The following is a 17775-nucleotide window of genomic DNA, read 5'->3' on the forward strand; positions in this document are numbered from 1 at the left end:
ACCACATTTGTCCTTGTTATAATCATAAGACGCTCGCTCATTAAATGAGCCTTTTTGTTTTTCTAGTGTTTTTCGAATTTCTTCTTTCTATTGTTCCTGGGATTTTCCCTTTGATCCGGGTTTTTATCTGCCCATTCTAACCACTTTATCAGTGATCTCTTTAAAATCAATACTAGAATTCATCTCTGACATGATTTCTACCTCGGTGAATCCAATTCTATATTGTTATCTTCAAAGTAAGCTGATTTCTCATCAGGTTGGTATTTCATACCAAGTTAATCTTTAGCTAGTTAGCGAGCTTCCGTGGTTGTGGACTTGTGAGAATTCTGAAGTAAGATTTACGAAAGATAAGTTGTAGTCCAACATTCAAGGAAGAAATTATTCCAGAATACAGTATAATTTCATTATTATACTTACTATACGTTATATGAGCACTTTTGCAAACGTTTCTGTCCTGTATACTACAGTGTGGGACGCGCAACCACGGGACCACCAGAAAACTTCACCTGCTGTATGTACACTCTGAACATGAAGTTGTCAATATGCCTGCTCTTATTCTTTTTTTATTCAAACCTACGGTAACGAAAATGTCACTTTCAGAGTATCACTTTAATAATTTGCATTATTAGTAAATTTTCTTCTCAAAGATATTCCATAAGAAACAGACATACCAGACATGTTTTTTGTTACTTGTAATTGCGTTAAATGCATTATTTTTCATCTCTTTACATCTCTGTATCGGTAAACATTAGTTTTCATAGTAGGTGCACTTTACGTTTTGCTACAGTATTGTATTCAAAGCTAAACACGAAGGGTATCATCAAATACAATCCGAATCCTGACTAAAGTTGCAATGGAGTCTATAGGTCGTGTGGCATTTCTGGTTTTTTGGTCCACTGGTTACCAGCGGTGCAGGATTGCAGATTCGTCTTATTGAAAGGTAAGATCTTTTTAAATTGATATGATTTCTTAACTTCGCAGTTTGCAATGAAGTCGACGTCTTTTTTCTGGTTATCTGAGATGTATGCAGCACAAGTAGCAGTCAGCATAGTGTAGATCGTTCGTTCGTCAGATTCAAGAGGCAGTAGTGAAACATACAGTTACTTTTGAGTGAAAAGTGTCATATCCGTTGAACATCTCTTTGCCAAGAACTGAAACCTATACAAACAAATAATACAATAATAATACAAACATGATGGAACACATACTCGACACCGAATGTGTATAGTCGGGTCAAAACGACGTAGAGCAGGGTGCACTTGCGTAAGCTGTTGCGCTCGAAGCGAGGCGGTGGAGAAAGCAAATGGAATTGAGGTGGAAACATCGCGAACTGCAGCAATGAACGGTGGTAGCAGTGTTCCTTACTCGATCCTTAGCGCTATGCTTCACAGCATCGCCTCGTGCGCAATCGCGTGCGCAACTACACTGTGCTTCATGGCGTTTTGGCCCGACTACATAGCTGGGAGGCCGCCATGGGTCTGCGCAATGAATGTCCTTTTTCTGCTTAGTAAATCATCCTAGTTCTCACTACGCTACTCCAATCCAAAGCGTGTCGCGCCAACCTGGTCTAGTACAAGCTGCACTGGCTACACCTGTGACACTACACAAGAATAGAGCTCGGTCAAAACGATCTGAAGTTGCGTAGGCGGCGGGATGAAGACAACGATTGTGATCGGAATGGGAGCCGGGCCAGTTTCGCTCATTTCTGCAGTTCGAGTCGTTCGTAACCACGCAGCTTCAAACGCACCTGCTTGCGTAGCTGCACTGAGCTTCGAGTTGTTTTGACCCGATTATATTAATGTGTATGGTGCAAATGTAGAAAACGAATTATTCTTATTGTTGATTCGTGAGCTATTGTTTTTTTTTCTAAAGCTTCTATTTGCACTTATTGTTATTCGTTTTTATTTGCTTAAAATAACATTATAATTAGGATCATGTATAAAAATACTCTGCGATATCCTAAATAAATGTATTTTTACCCACCTTTGTCCTTTATTTGGTGTAGAATGCGTACTTTCGTAATGTACTGTTGGTGATGAATTGAAATTTGCTAACGATTGTATTCATCATTGTGTTTGCTCCGGCTAAGCAACGAAAATGTAGCGATATTTTGAGATTCAGGAGCAAACATTGCCTAATACATCGGAGTAAGCTCGGCTCTTATGGCCGTTTGAATCGTTTTTCTGTATTGTCGCTAGCTTTATAGTGGTTCCAGAATGGTGGCAGGTAAAAGAGGACGACCAAGAAAGATTGTGGTGGCTGAAGGTGATCCGGCCAAAGAGCCGCAACCTGCAATTATTGTGAAGACTGAGCCACGTGATGGACTAGGTGGGTGGACTTAATATATGCTTTTCAGTGTGACTTACTGTCTAATCTAAGGTCCGAGTAGCAGCCAAGCACAGCCTGCTACGTATGTTCCCGCTCCCGGAGAAATTGTTTCTGGATACGACGAGGAGCCGGAGGAGGTTTGCTACTGCCTTTAGAAATTTTTTTTTCCTTTTTTTTTCTCTTGTGGAATCATTCAACACTTTTTATAAGAGTTAAGATCATTAAGATGATGAAATAAACGGTTTTAAGCTTAGGCACCAGGGTGCTAAGGAAGTAATTGATCGCTCAGCTCTCAATCCTTCCATTCCTGCGCGCTTCGAAGGGCTCATTGACATAATATTGCGTATAGAAATTTGTTTCCACCGCTAATATGATTAGTGAGGTATAAATACGCATTTATGTTGGAATTGTACAATGAGATCTAAAAACCTTGATTCATTTTGGCGCATCGTTTGCGCAGTTAAAGGATTAGATTTCCGAATGTTCACTGTTTACTACGAATCTTTGTCGTAAGGGTCCAAGTTCGAAAGTAGAGTTAAAGCGAGCGTCCCGTCGATTGGTTAGCTGCAGATTTATAGAAAAAAAGAGGCCCCATTCGTCCTCCTCTCTTCCCTTCTTTTCCTTCTCATTTCTCTCGTTTCCTTTCGCTCTCTATCTCTATCCCCATCTCCTCTTACGACACTTTTACGCAAACCCATTCGCTTAAGACAAACTTTTCATGTTAGAAAAATCTCATAGTACGCTTGACCCTGGTTTCAGATTACTTTAGATTCTATATTTTCATCAGTTTTTTGGAACTTCTAAGTTATTAGTTATTCGTTTTCAAGGTTAATTTCTTAGGTGCTTTCTTATATTTTAAAGGAAACTTTTTGTGACTGCCGCTGAGTTTCAAAGATGTATAGATAAAGTGAGGTGTTGTTTCCGTGAAACAGCTGCCGAAGCACCTTTTTGATGCTTTTTTTTAAATACAATACTTCACCTTTTTATTTGTGCGTGATCTGACATACGTCTGCGGTGATCATATATTTTTGTAGATCCTAGTACTGTTCTTTGTGTGTTTATTGGATGGAATACAGAATATTTGAAGAATTACACATTTATGTTTAGGAAGATGGAAGTAGCGAAATTATTGTTGATGTGGTGGATGAGGGCACAACGGTTTATCAAACAGCCCGAGAAATATTTGAGCCGAGTCCAATTGAAAGGGTGGGTGGGTTTTTCATGACTTTTATGTCTTAGTTCATTTCACCTTTTTTCCCCGTCCAGCTCTCTCGCTTGTTTTGAGATTTTTTGAATTAACAATTGTTTAATCAGTGAGTAGGGGCGGGTGTGGCGCAGTCGGTTAGAGGTCCGTTGTAGCCACACGGTCGAGGGTTCGATTTCACTCCAGTGCTCACCAAGCCCTTCATCCCTCCGGGGTCGATAAATTGGCACAAGACTTGTCTGAGAGGATAAAAACACTGACTTGATCATCGGCTGGCCCCCGCAAGTCATTGCATAGGCCAACACGCGTTCCAAAACCTCAACGATTACGAATCCCAGTAAAACGCGTTGGCGCATCCCAAGTGGATTGATACGCCAGTGACTTTATCCTTCATCCTTAATCAGTGAGTTATTGTAATGTGGTTCTAGAGGCTACGTGAGAACCGCATTTTCAATGAGGGAGATTGGTCTAGCGCAGAATTGAAGTCGCTATACGATGGAATTACGACGTGAGATTGTTATGCTCTTCCACAAATTTAGTAAATAATCGATGAAAGTATAAATGTCTTCCCTTCTAAGATACGGGACCACTGAGGAGGCTCTGGAGGTGATACAGGAAAATTTCTGCCCCACAAGAAATTTAGATCAAGTCATGTAAGTGGATTATTGCCACTGGCTTCTTTGATGCTCCTGAGATTGTGGATTTTAGGGCCAAGGTGGAGGAGATACGCGCGTTAAATGCCGAGCACAAAGAGGATCGCTTGGCGATGCAGGTTGAACAGTGGGTAAATACTGGTTATCGAGATGTCACCGCTGTGCCTCAATACGTAATTCTTCCTGTGAGTTTGATATTAGCCGAAATAAGTAATTTAAAGGCAGCGAGGGCATCATGAAATTTACGATGTTCGGATCTATCATGGATAATATGGAATTCAAGGTTACGAGCAAAAGCATTTCCGCGCTCAATTCTCTCTTTACGACTGGCGTTCGCGGTGCCTTAAAGGATCGTTGAAGTTTTCCGCGGCGTTTTTGAGAACAATTAGGGGAAATTTAGCGTAAACGTGCCCATGCTCATAATCTACACCTCAAACCCTCCACTTTGTGATATGGCTGCCGCTAATGTTTAGTTTGATGTTGTCAAAATTTTCAAGGAAGTCAGCAATTGGGAAGCAGCTATACAGCGTGTGAATCGACAAATACGGTCGCACAGTGACTATCCGGTGCGTGCAGCTATTGAGGTGAGCTCTCTACTGCAAGAATCGCACTCAACTGCGTAATTACTCTGCTTGTACTTCGCTGTCGGCTGCGGTATTCTCTGTTTCTGTCTTATTTTGCAGCGACATATTCTCCCCGTTTTGTTCCGAGAATGGATATAACTTAGTCTTACTTGTTAGTTAGTTCTGGAAAATATAAGTTTGCTTTTTTTTAACCAACATAGTTTATAGGTGTGACGCCTTATCATGTACGATTGGCTACAGGAATTTCAAGAAAAACATGTTATGCATTTAAAAATACGTGTAGTATCCGCGACAAAGTACATCGAATTTGAGGGGACTGATTTGGAGCTTTTTAATTTTGACCGACCACCGTCTGAAGGAAACCTAAATTAATTCAATCTAGAGTGGTTTTATTTTTTTTTTAATTGCATCGGTCGCTTACTTTATTGCCAAGGTGATCCACATAATAAACGGCATCTCTTTTACGTGAATAAGTTCCAACAGCCTTCGGCGAATTTGGGTCCATCACATCACTGAAGTAAATCAGGCAGTCTGTATGTTTTGGCGTATACTAAGAGGTCTTTCTCGTTACTTTGGTGTTACTTTTCACAGTTGAAAGGGATCTTGAGTATAAAAAGGTACCCACTATTTTGCGAGCACAATGATACTGTCTTCGAATCCAACGATGTTGCAAGTCTTGTCGTCAAGTGCCGCTGACAACGGTTTTCTTTCGAAACTAGAAAATATATCAAATACGAAATAAATTTTGCTACTATGTTTTTCTTTAAAGTTTGATATTCACTAACTAGTCGAAGTCCGCATGTAGCAAGAAAAAATTGTGTTGGCATTTTTGTATGGTTGTGTGGTAACTAGCAAAAGTCGCACATGGATTATCTTCATTAAATTCGCCAAAGACTATTTCCTTTCCATGAACGCTGAAGAAAAATTCTAGCAGTGATTTTGTAGTATTTCAGTGGCACAACTTAAGCAATAAATTGTATTGACGGTAGATGTGAAAAAAGATTTTCTTGTAGTTTTTGTACAGGAAATTGATTTTGATTTTGAGCGGGCCGATTGCAAAAATAGATCCGTTTACTATTAACACCTATTAAGGGTGAACCCGTCATCACCAGTGTTTGTTGTCACCACCAACAACGGGAAAGTACAGCGGCAACCTAAAATGTGAAAACAGTATTGGTGCTAAAAGGGAAGGTGGTAATTTTTTTTTGGTCCGAGCTATATGAAGCAGAATGGAATCAGAAGCGTCCCATTATCGCATTGTTTACCATTTGAGGCGAAGATCACTATTTTAGTACCAGAATTAGTGGGATGCAGTGGTAGTTCTTGTCGTAATTGAGAATATTCTCCTCACGCTTGGAATTATTTTCGACAGAAAAGCGCTGCTTTCGTTACACAAAAACTAATACATACTATCCTCAAGGTAAACTTATGTCTTCTACGTCAAACACCTTAAGATTAATATAGGACCGAGTGTTGTGAAGATCTTTCTGAGAATGGATTTAGTTATTTCCATAGCAACCAAAACCATGGCGAATGACATTATTTTACTGAGACAAGTGATTCGACGCGTTCATTACTGAAAGTGCTAAAATCCAAGGGAAGTGTGTTGAAGGCGAACTCTTTCTAATAAATATCCTCATTTTTTACTTGATTCTTCTAGATATTAAGTAATTTTGCATAAAATATATAGCTGAAGAATTAGATTTAATTCCGCTTTCTACTACACAACCCTGAGGGCGTGTGTAGTGTAGCGGTTAGAGGTTCTGCTTCCTGCACGATCGATTGGTGGTTCGAATCCGCCCTAGTGCTCACAAAGCCTTTCATCCCTCCGGGGTCGATAAAATGGTACCAGGCCTGTCTGGGAGGATAAAAACACTGACTTGACACATCGGCTAGCCACGGCAAGTCATTGTACGGGCCAGTTACACGTTCGTAAAACCTCAAGCGATTCTGAATTGAACGTGAGGGCGCATCCGAAGCGGATTAATTAACGCCAGAAACTTCATCCTTTATCCTTTATTACACAACCCGTACATTAGCACTTATGGTGACGTCTCTACCGCCTTCTTACGCTTTACATGATCGCAACCATTCACATACTGGCTCAATACGCTTAACAATGATGACAAAGATTTGGAGCTACCAAACCATGTTTAAAATCTATCTATTCAAAATCTTAACTCTTCAGAATGAGATTAAACTTCAGATTAAATTCACTAACTATATTGCTATTGGCTTATATTTGATGTCACTGCCGACGTTGTCTACGTCAATGTAGTATCGATGACCCTCGCGATATTTGGCAGGAGTAATTCTCTGGAATTGACTTCAATTCTTTTAATTTTGTTCTGACGACAATTTCTGTAAACTTACCGGAAATTTACTATAATCTGGTGGGTCTACTGCACAGTTTGCTAGGTGCAACAGCAGTAAAAAGAAGACTTTCATACAACGAGGTTCAATTAAATGAACTTTACCGTGGATTCGATTTTGTTTGAGGAATGATAAACATGATACACGAACTCTCAGTATCTTGATAGAGCTTCCGTAGAACAAACAAACAGGCAGTCAAGCATGAAGGTATTCTTTTTACTGCTCTTGCACCTAGTAAACTATGCAGTAGACCCACCAGATTATAGTAAATTTCCGGTAGCTTAACAGAAGTTGTCGTCGGAATAATATTGTAGTCAAAGAAGAAATTACTAAATAGCGAACGCCTCCAAAAATTTCAAATTAAAAATGTTAGGAACACCAATACTCTATCGCACATTAATAGACACATCGTGACCTTATTTTTTTTTTACAGATACGTCGTTAAATGGGAAAATTTACGAAAGCGGTGCTTTGATTTTGAGAAGGTAAACCTATAAAATGAATCGAATGTCTTGAAGAGAGCTGTATACGTGGAACAATTGTGTAGGATTGAGGGAGGACCTTTACTAGCACCACTCATGTTGCAATTCGCAAAGGTCCCACCTCGATTCTAGCCGTGTTCTCCTCCACACGGCATCGAGCTTCCGCTTAAGCAACTACACCGGGCTTCATGCCGTTTTGACCCTAGTGTAGATAGAAGGAACTACCACCTCCGTGCAGTTTAATTCTTTAGATGGGACTCATTCGATTAAAAAAATTCCAGATTTGATTATCTCTAGACCAAAATTTGGAATCGTCTAATTAAAGCTTCTCATGTTTCCGTTGTCCATTTTCATTTTTGTTAAAGGCGTCACCCCACGAATCTGAAGTGGTACGGATTTCAGGTAGAGTATTCGCATACGGGATCGTAGATTATAGAGAGAAGGGTGATTCCATCCATTTCTTCCTAATTGCCGTAAAAAAACGGCCCGGAAGATACAGCTTCAGGCGTTCTGGCGCACTTTCCATAAGGAGTTCGATTGGAGCGCGCCAGCCATGTGCACACGCCGCATCTTCCGGACCTTTTTTTAACGGCAATTAGGAAGAAATGGACGGAATCACCCCTCTCCATAATCTACTATCCCGTATAAGAATACTCCACCTGAAATCCGTACCAGATTCGTGGGGTGATGCCTTTAACGACATTACTTTTACATTTCTGCTATTATCTAAGTTCATTTGCTCACTATTTTATCCCTAACATTGATTGTGACTCATATTTGTTTGTTTTCAATGGCAATTGTCTGTACATTGAAAGCTGTGCATTCATTTCCTTGTATTTGATCCAAATATATTTTGTAACACAATAGGTATGAATTTATTTTATCTGACGGTTGTCACCTTTCTCTTTAAAGTTCTGGAAACTATGTTCTATTTGCAATATTAACGACAAAATATCTGATCCGCCTCTGAATAGTCTACTGGGATTCATCCAGTTTCATTGAAAATAATTTTCAATTAGAATAGATGAAACCAAACTATGTTTTAACCATGCATTTATGAGTTTTATTCATTTTCAAAAACAAAACATAATCGGTGATGATTTTTTTCTGTCCGAGTGGTCGCAACGCACGCACTTTACTTTCTTGTGTCATATTCCATTATTCCCTCTATCATGACTCAATCGAATGTACATCGCAGTCGTCTGAGTATAGACAGTCATCGTGGTTATGCCAATATGTTGTTATTCTGTCTCCTGATCTTAGAATGTGAACTGGTATTACTACAGCAAAATGGTATTAGCAAACTTATTTTAGGCAGCACTAGAAACTCAGCCTAAAGATGCTGAGAGTCCGACGCTATACAAGGTAAGTTATCTTTTTCTCTTCTCCTTTATTTTCTTTTCCTCTCTGAATACACGATTTTGATTTTATTTAATTGCTTTATTTACTGTCACTCACAATAGGACTATAGAACTGTAGGTGACAGACTATCGTACGGGTCGTGGTTACGGTAAGGAACAGCCGGTGAGTTGGCAGCGTCTGGGTACGTTCTTCGCTGCAGTTGTTCGGCATGCACGACCATTGCCGCCGCTGAATCCACTCGGTACGTATTTTTTTTAAATAGTGGCTGAATCTCAGTGTGGGACCTACGATCAGTACTTCTATTACTTTTTTTCTTCTAAATTAAGAGTGTGCAATTGCATTAAAAGTCGTTGATGATGTCGAAGAGGAAGTTGTTCGAACACTTACCGATGAGCATAAGGCAGTTATACGTGGTTGGCTGGCGAACATACAAATGCGTCATCTACGCGATTTTGCACCAGATACACCATATTCAACTACTAATGCGGTTGCGGTAGGCGGCTCCGACTGTTAATGTCTATTTATATGTGAAACTCGTAGCTAATCCTTCAAATTTTACTGTTATGAATATCATAACAGAAAGAGACTTAATTAATTATTTTTTGATTGCTATTTTTGCTTAGGTTCTACTTGATCCACTTCGTACACGCTTGTGGAATATTCCTCGAGATGCATCCGCACTTCCAGAAGTCATAGACGAGGAGCAGTTATCTCAGGAAACAAATTGACTCCATTGAGTAAACGACCAAGTATTTATCTTGATCTTCATCCCTGTTTTTTTTTTTAAATCCCTGTGAGATTTTCGAAAGAAATTACTAGTTTCATGTTTGCCATTTTGAAGATATCTTTCTGCAGAAATTATCTCCTTCAGGTTATGATGTTAAACTACTCAATTTATGGTGTATAAATACTTTTAAGTGACGAACGAACTTGTTTATTCTGTTCTTGTATTATTATGGGCTGAGGAGGCCGCGCTAAATCTACTCGTGAAAAGATCTCTGAATGAAATCTGGTGTTTGCTGATTCTTATCCCTTCATGGATCCGTTTATGTTCTATCTGTGTTTTCTTTCGAGGTTTACAATGTTTTAAAAGATTCTTACCCCTTTCTCACCCCCACGGGTCTGTTTGTGTTCTATCCGTGTTTTCTTTGAAGATGGAAAATCTTTCAAAAAAATCTATCATCAAGTGTAGGAGCAGTCCCGAACATTCTCATTAGATTGTCTCCTCTGCTGCGTTTTATCCACCATGTGTTGAGATGATCCACGGAGAATGGTAATGCTAGCCTTTTTATTGGATATGCTAGATGTGGTTACCGCATAGAGTGTAGAAATGATCAACTTTGCATAGAACAGTTTATTCACTTGTGAAAAAGAAGCTAAGATAGCTCGCACAAGAAAAAGACTAGACTCGTTTCTTTCTTGGGATGAAATGTCCGGAGCTGTGTATCTCCTGCGTTACGCTGATCCTCTCTCCGATTGATTTGAAACGCACCAAGTAGCATTATTTTTTCTCTGTTTCTTGTAAGAGTTGAGTTTTAGTGATTTCTCCCGCTTGACACCAATGTTATCGTATTGTATCAATGTCGGTGTAAATGCGAGGCGGGTGTAGCGCAGTCGAAAAGAAGTCCCGACGTGCCTGCGCGATCGATCGGAGGTTCGAATCAGGCTTTGTGCCCAGCAAGCCCTTTATCCCCTCGGGGTCAATAATTTGGTACCAGACGATTGTCTGGGTGGATAAAAACACTGACTTGGCACATCGGCTAGCCCCCTAAAGTCAAAGTGTGCTAGGCTAGACACGCGTTCGTTAACCTCTGATGATTCTGAATTGAAGTGAGCGCGTGGGCGGATCCCATTCGGATTGATTAGCACCAGATACTTCACCCTTTTGTACTTTCAAGTGTGGTTCAGGTGTAGTCCTATTACGTTCGTGGTTGCAGTACTGCGATCAAGCAGATTGATATCGAATCCAATGTGGTCATTATGACTTCATTCCTGACATTTCTTGGAATTTCCTCTACCTGAGTCCCCAAATTTTTAACCGTGGAAAGGCTTTCACGCATATTAAAGCTAAAATGGTGGAAGGAAAAGAGAAAAAACATTCAACTAAAATAAGTAGGAATTTTTCACTGAAAAATTAGGTGAAAAGAATCTGACAATGGAGTGGTGATTCTTTTGCACCAGCTAAGAAGCGAGACATGTCCGGTTTCTGATCTTTGACTTTGAATCCGCAACCGCGTAACATGAAGGCCACTTTTGCAATTTAGTTTTCGAGTTTATTGGACAACAATACTGAAATGTACGAGTGACTATGTTTTTGAAAGTTTTTGTATTCGTTTTTTTCTCGAAGAGTCAATTTTTTCTACTTTTCGAAATGTTCGAGTTTTTGAATGGCGATCTTTCGAACTATTAGGTTGTGTCATAAATTCCGTTCTATTTCTGATACAAGGGTTTCTCATGGGTGGAGGCGAACAGTTGATTGTGATGTATTGAACTTCTCTTCCTTGAGGAATTTCCACTCGCTTGGATAACTTAACTAGCATGTGAAACTTTTCTAGCCAATTAGCCGACATCATTCCAAATATTATTTTACTCTTGACAGTCACTTTAATATTCTCATATTTTTTTTATTTTATTGCTTCCGAACTGCTTTATTGGAACCACAATTGAGGAATTAAATGAACATCCGAGAATTAATACACATTTTTGAATGTTCCAACACAGAATACTTCGAATTTAGAACCGCTCATTTCCTTTTTTTTAATCTTTCTCTTCAGTGTAGGATATTTTTCCTGAAATTACTGATATTTTTAGATAGTTAAGCTCTCCAATTCTACCTATTTTTCTATGTAAAGTCTTACTTTCTCTTTTTTAACAGTATTGATGAAATATGCCGTATCTCTTGTAACTGAATATGTGCCAATCATTTTTTCCGACGATGGATTGAGAACGTCGCTGTAATTAATTTCTTTTCTTTTTTAGATTTATAGTCGGATTTTTTCTTCAAATAATAAAAAAATAAGGACGAAGAAGAAGTTTGAGAACGATGAGGATGCTACAAAAACGAATAGCTTTACTCACTATTTAATTAAGATTGGCGTATTGTTACCCATTTTGAATAATTCACAACTACGCTTTTCAATCACATCCTCGAAAGGTTTCCTTTCAAAGCTGAACAGTTGTCATATCGTATTGTATCTAGCTTAAAATAATATGTCAAAAATTATGGTTACAGACTAGGAAAAGGAGGAATGCAACAAGTAGTATTCGTATTTGCATTTCTGAATGTCGCCGACGATATGAGCAAATGTCGCACAGTCACTGTTCTCCTTAAATTCGGCGAATAAAGGTTCACGTCCTTGAAGACTGAAATAAATAACGAACTAACTATGCGACAACAGTTATCTCTGAACAACAGCAGAAAAATTCCATTATTTTTTATCGTTAAGAGGTTAGTGGGGTTTGGAAGTAAAATAAGCTTTGAGGGATTCACAAAAAAATTGTCGTAAATAGCATTAGATTGCATCGGACCATTCTGTAACTATACTCATGTTAAAGCGCCATAATTTCTCCCTAAAAATTGCCATATATCATTTCGCTGAAGTGTAAGTAACATACTTTTTTGTGTCCTTGTTCATGTCAACCTTTGTGACAACAAAACACAATTTGTAGGAATCGGTCTTTTTTTTGCTTCAATTCAATTCGATTTTTAGATCGGCTCAAAGAAGGGGAATTTTTTCAACGCTGAATTCGTATGCTGGGTGAAAGATGGAGAAGAGCCATAGCTAACGTTGGCAAATACTTTGAATAAAATATGTTGTACCAATTACTCTGAAGCAATAGTCCACAAGTCACCGATAGAAAATGTCATATTCGTGGAAAGGATCTGATGAAGCAGATGAAGCGTCTACTTTCTTATTTACTCCTTTTTAGCGCCGAAACTGAAGGGAAAAACCTGCTGCTTTAAAACTTTAAAGATCAGATTGCCGATGAACAAAAAGATTGTTCTTACTATTATTATTATTTTTATTTACGGGGCGGATGTAGTGTAGTGGTTAGAGGTCCGGCTTCGTGCACGTTTGATCGGAGGTTCGATTCCGCCCTAGTGCTCACCAAGCCTTTCATTCCTCCGGAGTCGATAAATTTGTACCATAGTTGTCTGTGAGGGTAAAAACCCTGACTTGACCCGTAGGGTAGCCCCCGCAGGTCATTGTATAGGGCAGCTACACGTTCTTGAACTTCGAACGATTCAGAATTGAAGTGAACGGGAGCGCATCCCAAGCGGATTGATTAAGGCGAGACACTTTATCTTTTATCCGTCATTTTCATTTACTGTTGTTGCCAGCAAAGGCAAATAGTCAACAATTCCACCAGCCCTATCGCATAGTTCGACCGTGTGATGCGAACCGAGAAGAAGATACAGTAGTGATAGTGATACTTGTGCTTATTTACTCTTATTACTTGTACCATATCAGATTTTTGATAATAATTCAAAAACCTAACTCATTTCTTTTTAAAAATGTGTGGAGGTTGGTGTTGTTATGCGTGCGCCTCTGGCAACCCTTTGGTGTCCATCGTTGAAGAGTAGAATTTTAAAGGATTTGATCCGGAATTCTGGTTAATGGAAGCGATATTATTACCGCAGGTTAGGGCGGAGAATCGGCAAAAAATGTTTTAAATCATGGCTTAGTCATTAAATACACTTTTCTCGCTTGTGCACGCTCTCCTACAGTATACACTACAGTATTAATCGCTTCATTTGGATAACGAATCTCTTCGTTGACTCATCAACTCTTTACACGAGACTTTTGCTTGGAAGACTTTGCTTGGTACTGCAGACTTTCGCTTTCATGGCTGCTTTAAGCTGATCATTTCGTTCTGCGAACTTTTTGAGGTCTATTTAGGATTTGTTCTAGTGAAATTTTCCTTAATCCTTGCCAATTTCTATCTCTGTAGAAGTAAAATCACTAGAGAGGCAGAGAGAGGCATAGACAGAGATGGGCAGCCATTTGACGGATAAACTAACTGTACAGCGATCGGTTTAAATATTGGTTTACTGCCGATATTGTCCACTTCGAAATAATATCGATGTCCATGGCGTAAATAAGCGGGAATCGTTCTCTAAAAATCTCATAAATCGATATACATCTTTTTTCTTCGTCATAATTTGATTAAATAATTACCAACCATAGCCAAAAGTTTTGACTTTGGAATTCGGTGCACTTGTTTAGATATATTAGGGAAAAGCAGAAGCAGAACTAACACCAAGTGCTGCATCTCAGATGAATGAACCTATCCAGAAAACGGTTACTTAAATACGATACTAAAAATGACATCATTATCTCACATATGCTTTCTATGCTCATTTTTGTTCTTCCATTTGTAGACGCGCAGTCGGTGGTGCAGTGTTCCCCCTAGAAGTCAAGCATTCTACCCAGTTTCTCGATTTTTTTTGGAAAATGTCAAGTCCTGGAAAAACCATTGAAGGAAATACAATGATACACGTATGTAGATAGTGTACAAATCCGTTGCGCTACGTTACGTTTTTCTGTATCGGATACGGTTACAGTCGTAAATTGATGCTATTAGTTTAACCAAGTTCTACTATAATCATCTTCCTAAAAAATTGAATTCAAATTGTTATTATTTTATTATCAAATTCTCATCATTTTGCATTTAATTATAATTATTTTATTTAAATTTTAAATTTAAATAAATTTCAAAATTTTCGAAATCTCATTCGTAAGCGTAACTTATCGAATTTGATGTGTACAGAAGTCCAAGTCTTTAAAATTCTCACCTAATCTCCCACTGTATATTGTGTGAACTTCATGAATAATAAGAAAATTATAATAATAATAGTAATAATAATAATAATATTTACTTTTTGAGATGATCTGCGCCTGTGATCAACACTCCATTGGTAATCGATCAATTTCCGCCCTTCATACCCGAATCTGACCTTGGTATCAATGCGTTCTTTTTTAATGTTCTGGTTATATATTTTTTTCTTTCTCCAGTAAATATAAGCGTACTCTTCGAACAGTACAAGTTGCTCTAACACTCCTAACAATGATATTTCTGGAGAGTGATTTATAAGCCTCTTGCCGCGTTTGTGTCTCGTTCTGAGTTTTTTGAAACAGTTTTTTTCTTTTGAAATAATTGGTCTCTTTAATTGAGTCTTTTTGGCAGAGATTTTATTTTTTTTTTAGATTTTTTCGTATCATGTAGCTGTTAGAATTCACTTTACAATTAAAAATCTGATTTTTTTACTTTTTTCTTTGAACCCTCTAAATAAGTGTGAAAACATTTTTTTGGGCGTCGAATTTCTTCTAAACATGTTCTGACTAAGAGAAGTGTGTTTTCCTTTTTCTTTTTTTGGTACATTGTTGTCGCATGTGGATAAATAAGCAAATAAATGAATAAATTAATTAATTAATAAAGATACAAATAAATAAACGCTTTCAAAACACCTGACAACATAGACTGCTTTGCGAAAACTCACTTAACTGGTTTGCTACTGGTTGTGTTTATATCATTTTGCTATTTTTTCCTTTTTTCACATGTGGTTACTTTTGTTTTTATATTTTTTTTTTATTTGGAAGTGAGTTTGGTATGTAGGAAGATCCGCTACGACTGCCCGATCAATCGTTCAATCGCTTTGAGCCAACGAGGCCTTTCATCCCTCCAAGATCGATAACTTGGTAACAGTCTTGTGAGGGACGGTTAAATCTCTGATGTGGTATGTCGGGTAACTTTCACAGGTCTGATAAGGACAGTGTAGGCGTCTATGAACCCCAGAAGATTGTGAACTGATGTCGGATCCACTGGTACATCCAAAAAGACTGATCAGCGTCAACCACGCTGTCCTTTTCCCTTTATTGTTTATTTGTTTATTTTTGCCCCTTAATCATTTCTTCCTAAAAATCACTCAATACTAACTACAGTTAGGCAGTGCTAAGGGTTCTTCCAGGATCTAGACGTGCTGGATACATAGTTTCAGTTATTAGGTTGATTGCATGAGTAATGACTTTTTTTTAAATTGAACTTTAGCACAGAAAAAAGAGTTCGGCGGTTTGTAACACGTTGTTTGAAAGAGCATTTCCTTTTCTACAAGACTGAGTTATTGATGTTTTTTTTTTTATCCTGATCCAATCAATTTTTTTGTTCATTTTCAGATCAATACAATAGATCTGATCCTCATTACTCTTCAGTATTTGTGGTAAGGACTTGGTAATATGCGGTCCTTTTAGTGTACGAACAATTTCTACAGGTTGAGGAGGTAGTAGAGAGGATAAAGTGCTCATGGGAGGGGAAAGCGCTGAAGCACGTTAACGTTGCTCGTGAGGATCGGTAGCAAAAAAAAATATAAAAGCTGAATTTGTTTGCGGTTTAACTAACGGTATTTGCGGTTTATTTAAAGCTATTTGCGTATTTTCATCATTTCAAGTTTAATTTGCTTTAATTCGTCAACCGCCTGATGCATTGTTTACATACATATGTTGTGAAGAAATTCACAATCCACAATAAATACCAGTACAAATTTTGGCAATAAAAGCAAATCAATAATAATCCACAATCGTAACCATTTCATCTTCCATTCCATTCAAGAATAGGAATGTTCGCCCGTGTTTTAGTGTAACATTGAGTTCGGATTTTTATGTACACGTCGTAATTTTGTCTTCACTCCTTAACTCATTAGCGACAGTGCGCTTTTTTACGTAGATCGTGCCAATCGACTTTATAGTATATTACATTTTATTTTATAGTGCAGTGTAGTGTAGCGGTTAGGGGTTCCGTCTCCTGTACGATCGATCAGAGGTACGAATAAGTTTGTCATCTCTCCGGGGTCGATAAATTGGTACCAGACGTGTCTAGGAGTAAAAAAACACTGACTTGACACATCGGCTAGCCTCCACAAGTCAGTGTGTGGGCCAGTTGCACGTTCTTGAACTTCAAACGACTCTGAATTGAAGTGAACGTGGTGGAGGGTCCTAAGCGGATTGATTAACGCCAGAAAATTTAACTCAAGTTTTATACGAGCTATATTCGAGAAAAGAAATAATAATAAACAGTCATAAACCCATTAAGTACTAAAAACGTTAAAAAAAATTAGGAAACCATGAAAAACAATCGCTAAAAAGTGTGCAAGTGTCTCCGGTGTACCGCACTGTCCTACGTGATCAAAAAAAAAAAGAAAGAAAGAAAAAAAAGCGCAGCTTACGCTGTCCTCAAGCGGTAAAATCGACTCCAAAATTAGTTTGATTATAGTTTCCAAGACACGATTAATGCTATTACGACTTTTTTGTACGAGGTGAACCTTCCACACATGCATGGTTCCAGCTTGTGGATCTTCTTTCCTTCTCCTTCTTAAGAAATTGGAATAGCAGTTGAAGATCTTTTCGTTTCCGTAGGTGTAGATCGAGGAACTAGTTATATCTTAAGGGTGTAACTATGGTGGTAACGATTAATTATGCATCGAATCGTTTATTTCCATATACAAACAAAGCAGAAGAACAACAGGTTACACAGGAAAGAGGCGGAACCCGTTTTGGTTTGTTACAGCGTAATATCCGCGGTCACATATTCTTCCCCTAAATGTGTACCCTATCCAACGAAGAATTTTTTTCTTAGCAGGTAAAGTTCGACGACGTTACATCGATTTAACACCTAGAGATTGTACTACAGGACAAAAGGTGTCATGAGAACGGGTCTAGGATGCGAAACGGCTGTGCCGGAGCGATTTCGTCGCACCATAACAGACTGATGATGGTATATGTTGCTAGAAATCA

General features: G+C 38.5%; 3 protein-coding genes across 7 annotated transcripts; 1 reads left to right on the forward strand and 2 right to left on the reverse strand.

Moving 5' to 3' along the window:
* Nucleotides 1-190: 190 nt before the first annotated feature.
* RB195_007651 (uncharacterized protein) lies at nucleotides 191-9714 on the forward strand (the record flags this gene model as incomplete). Of its 5 annotated transcripts, XM_064181394.1 has the most annotated exons (14): nucleotides 191-256; nucleotides 867-940; nucleotides 1522-1641; nucleotides 2216-2328; nucleotides 2380-2465; nucleotides 3436-3534; nucleotides 3961-4040; nucleotides 4111-4185; nucleotides 4241-4370; nucleotides 4683-4769; nucleotides 8939-8989; nucleotides 9104-9227; nucleotides 9313-9479; nucleotides 9610-9714. In XM_064181394.1, 14 exons carry the CDS (start codon nucleotides 191-193, stop codon nucleotides 9712-9714), a joined length of 1377 nt encoding a protein of 458 aa, XP_064038185.1. The 5 variants fall into 5 exon arrangements, with proteins under 5 accessions (XP_064038185.1, XP_064038186.1, XP_064038187.1 ...); XM_064181397.1 differs by lacking the exons at nucleotides 191-256; nucleotides 867-940; nucleotides 1522-1641 and having other exon boundaries at nucleotides 2217-2328; XM_064181396.1 differs by lacking the exons at nucleotides 191-256; nucleotides 867-940; nucleotides 1522-1641; ... (2 more) ...; nucleotides 9313-9479; nucleotides 9610-9714 and having other exon boundaries at nucleotides 2217-2328; nucleotides 4683-4808.
* Nucleotides 5037-7217, reverse strand: RB195_007652 (uncharacterized protein; the record flags this gene model as incomplete). The annotated part of the gene is made up of 6 exons (XM_064181399.1): nucleotides 5037-5132; nucleotides 5191-5281; nucleotides 5395-5484; nucleotides 5555-5683; nucleotides 6991-7085; nucleotides 7143-7217. The coding sequence occupies 6 exons, from the start codon at nucleotides 7215-7217 to the stop codon at nucleotides 5037-5039; spliced, it is 576 nt and encodes a 191-aa protein (XP_064038189.1).
* A 1962-nt stretch (nucleotides 9715-11676) lies between the features above and the next one.
* RB195_007653 (uncharacterized protein) lies at nucleotides 11677-14173 on the reverse strand (the record flags this gene model as incomplete). Its single annotated transcript, XM_064181400.1, has 6 exons — nucleotides 11677-11775; nucleotides 11845-11938; nucleotides 12065-12154; nucleotides 12221-12349; nucleotides 14010-14104; nucleotides 14171-14173. The coding sequence occupies 6 exons, from the start codon at nucleotides 14171-14173 to the stop codon at nucleotides 11677-11679; spliced, it is 510 nt and encodes a 169-aa protein (XP_064038191.1).
* Between the last annotated feature and the right edge of the window lie 3602 nt (nucleotides 14174-17775).

Source organism: Necator americanus, chromosome I, assembly GCF_031761385.1.
Source record: "Necator americanus strain Aroian chromosome I, whole genome shotgun sequence".
Classification (NCBI taxonomy): domain Eukaryota; kingdom Metazoa; phylum Nematoda; class Chromadorea; order Rhabditida; family Ancylostomatidae; genus Necator; species Necator americanus.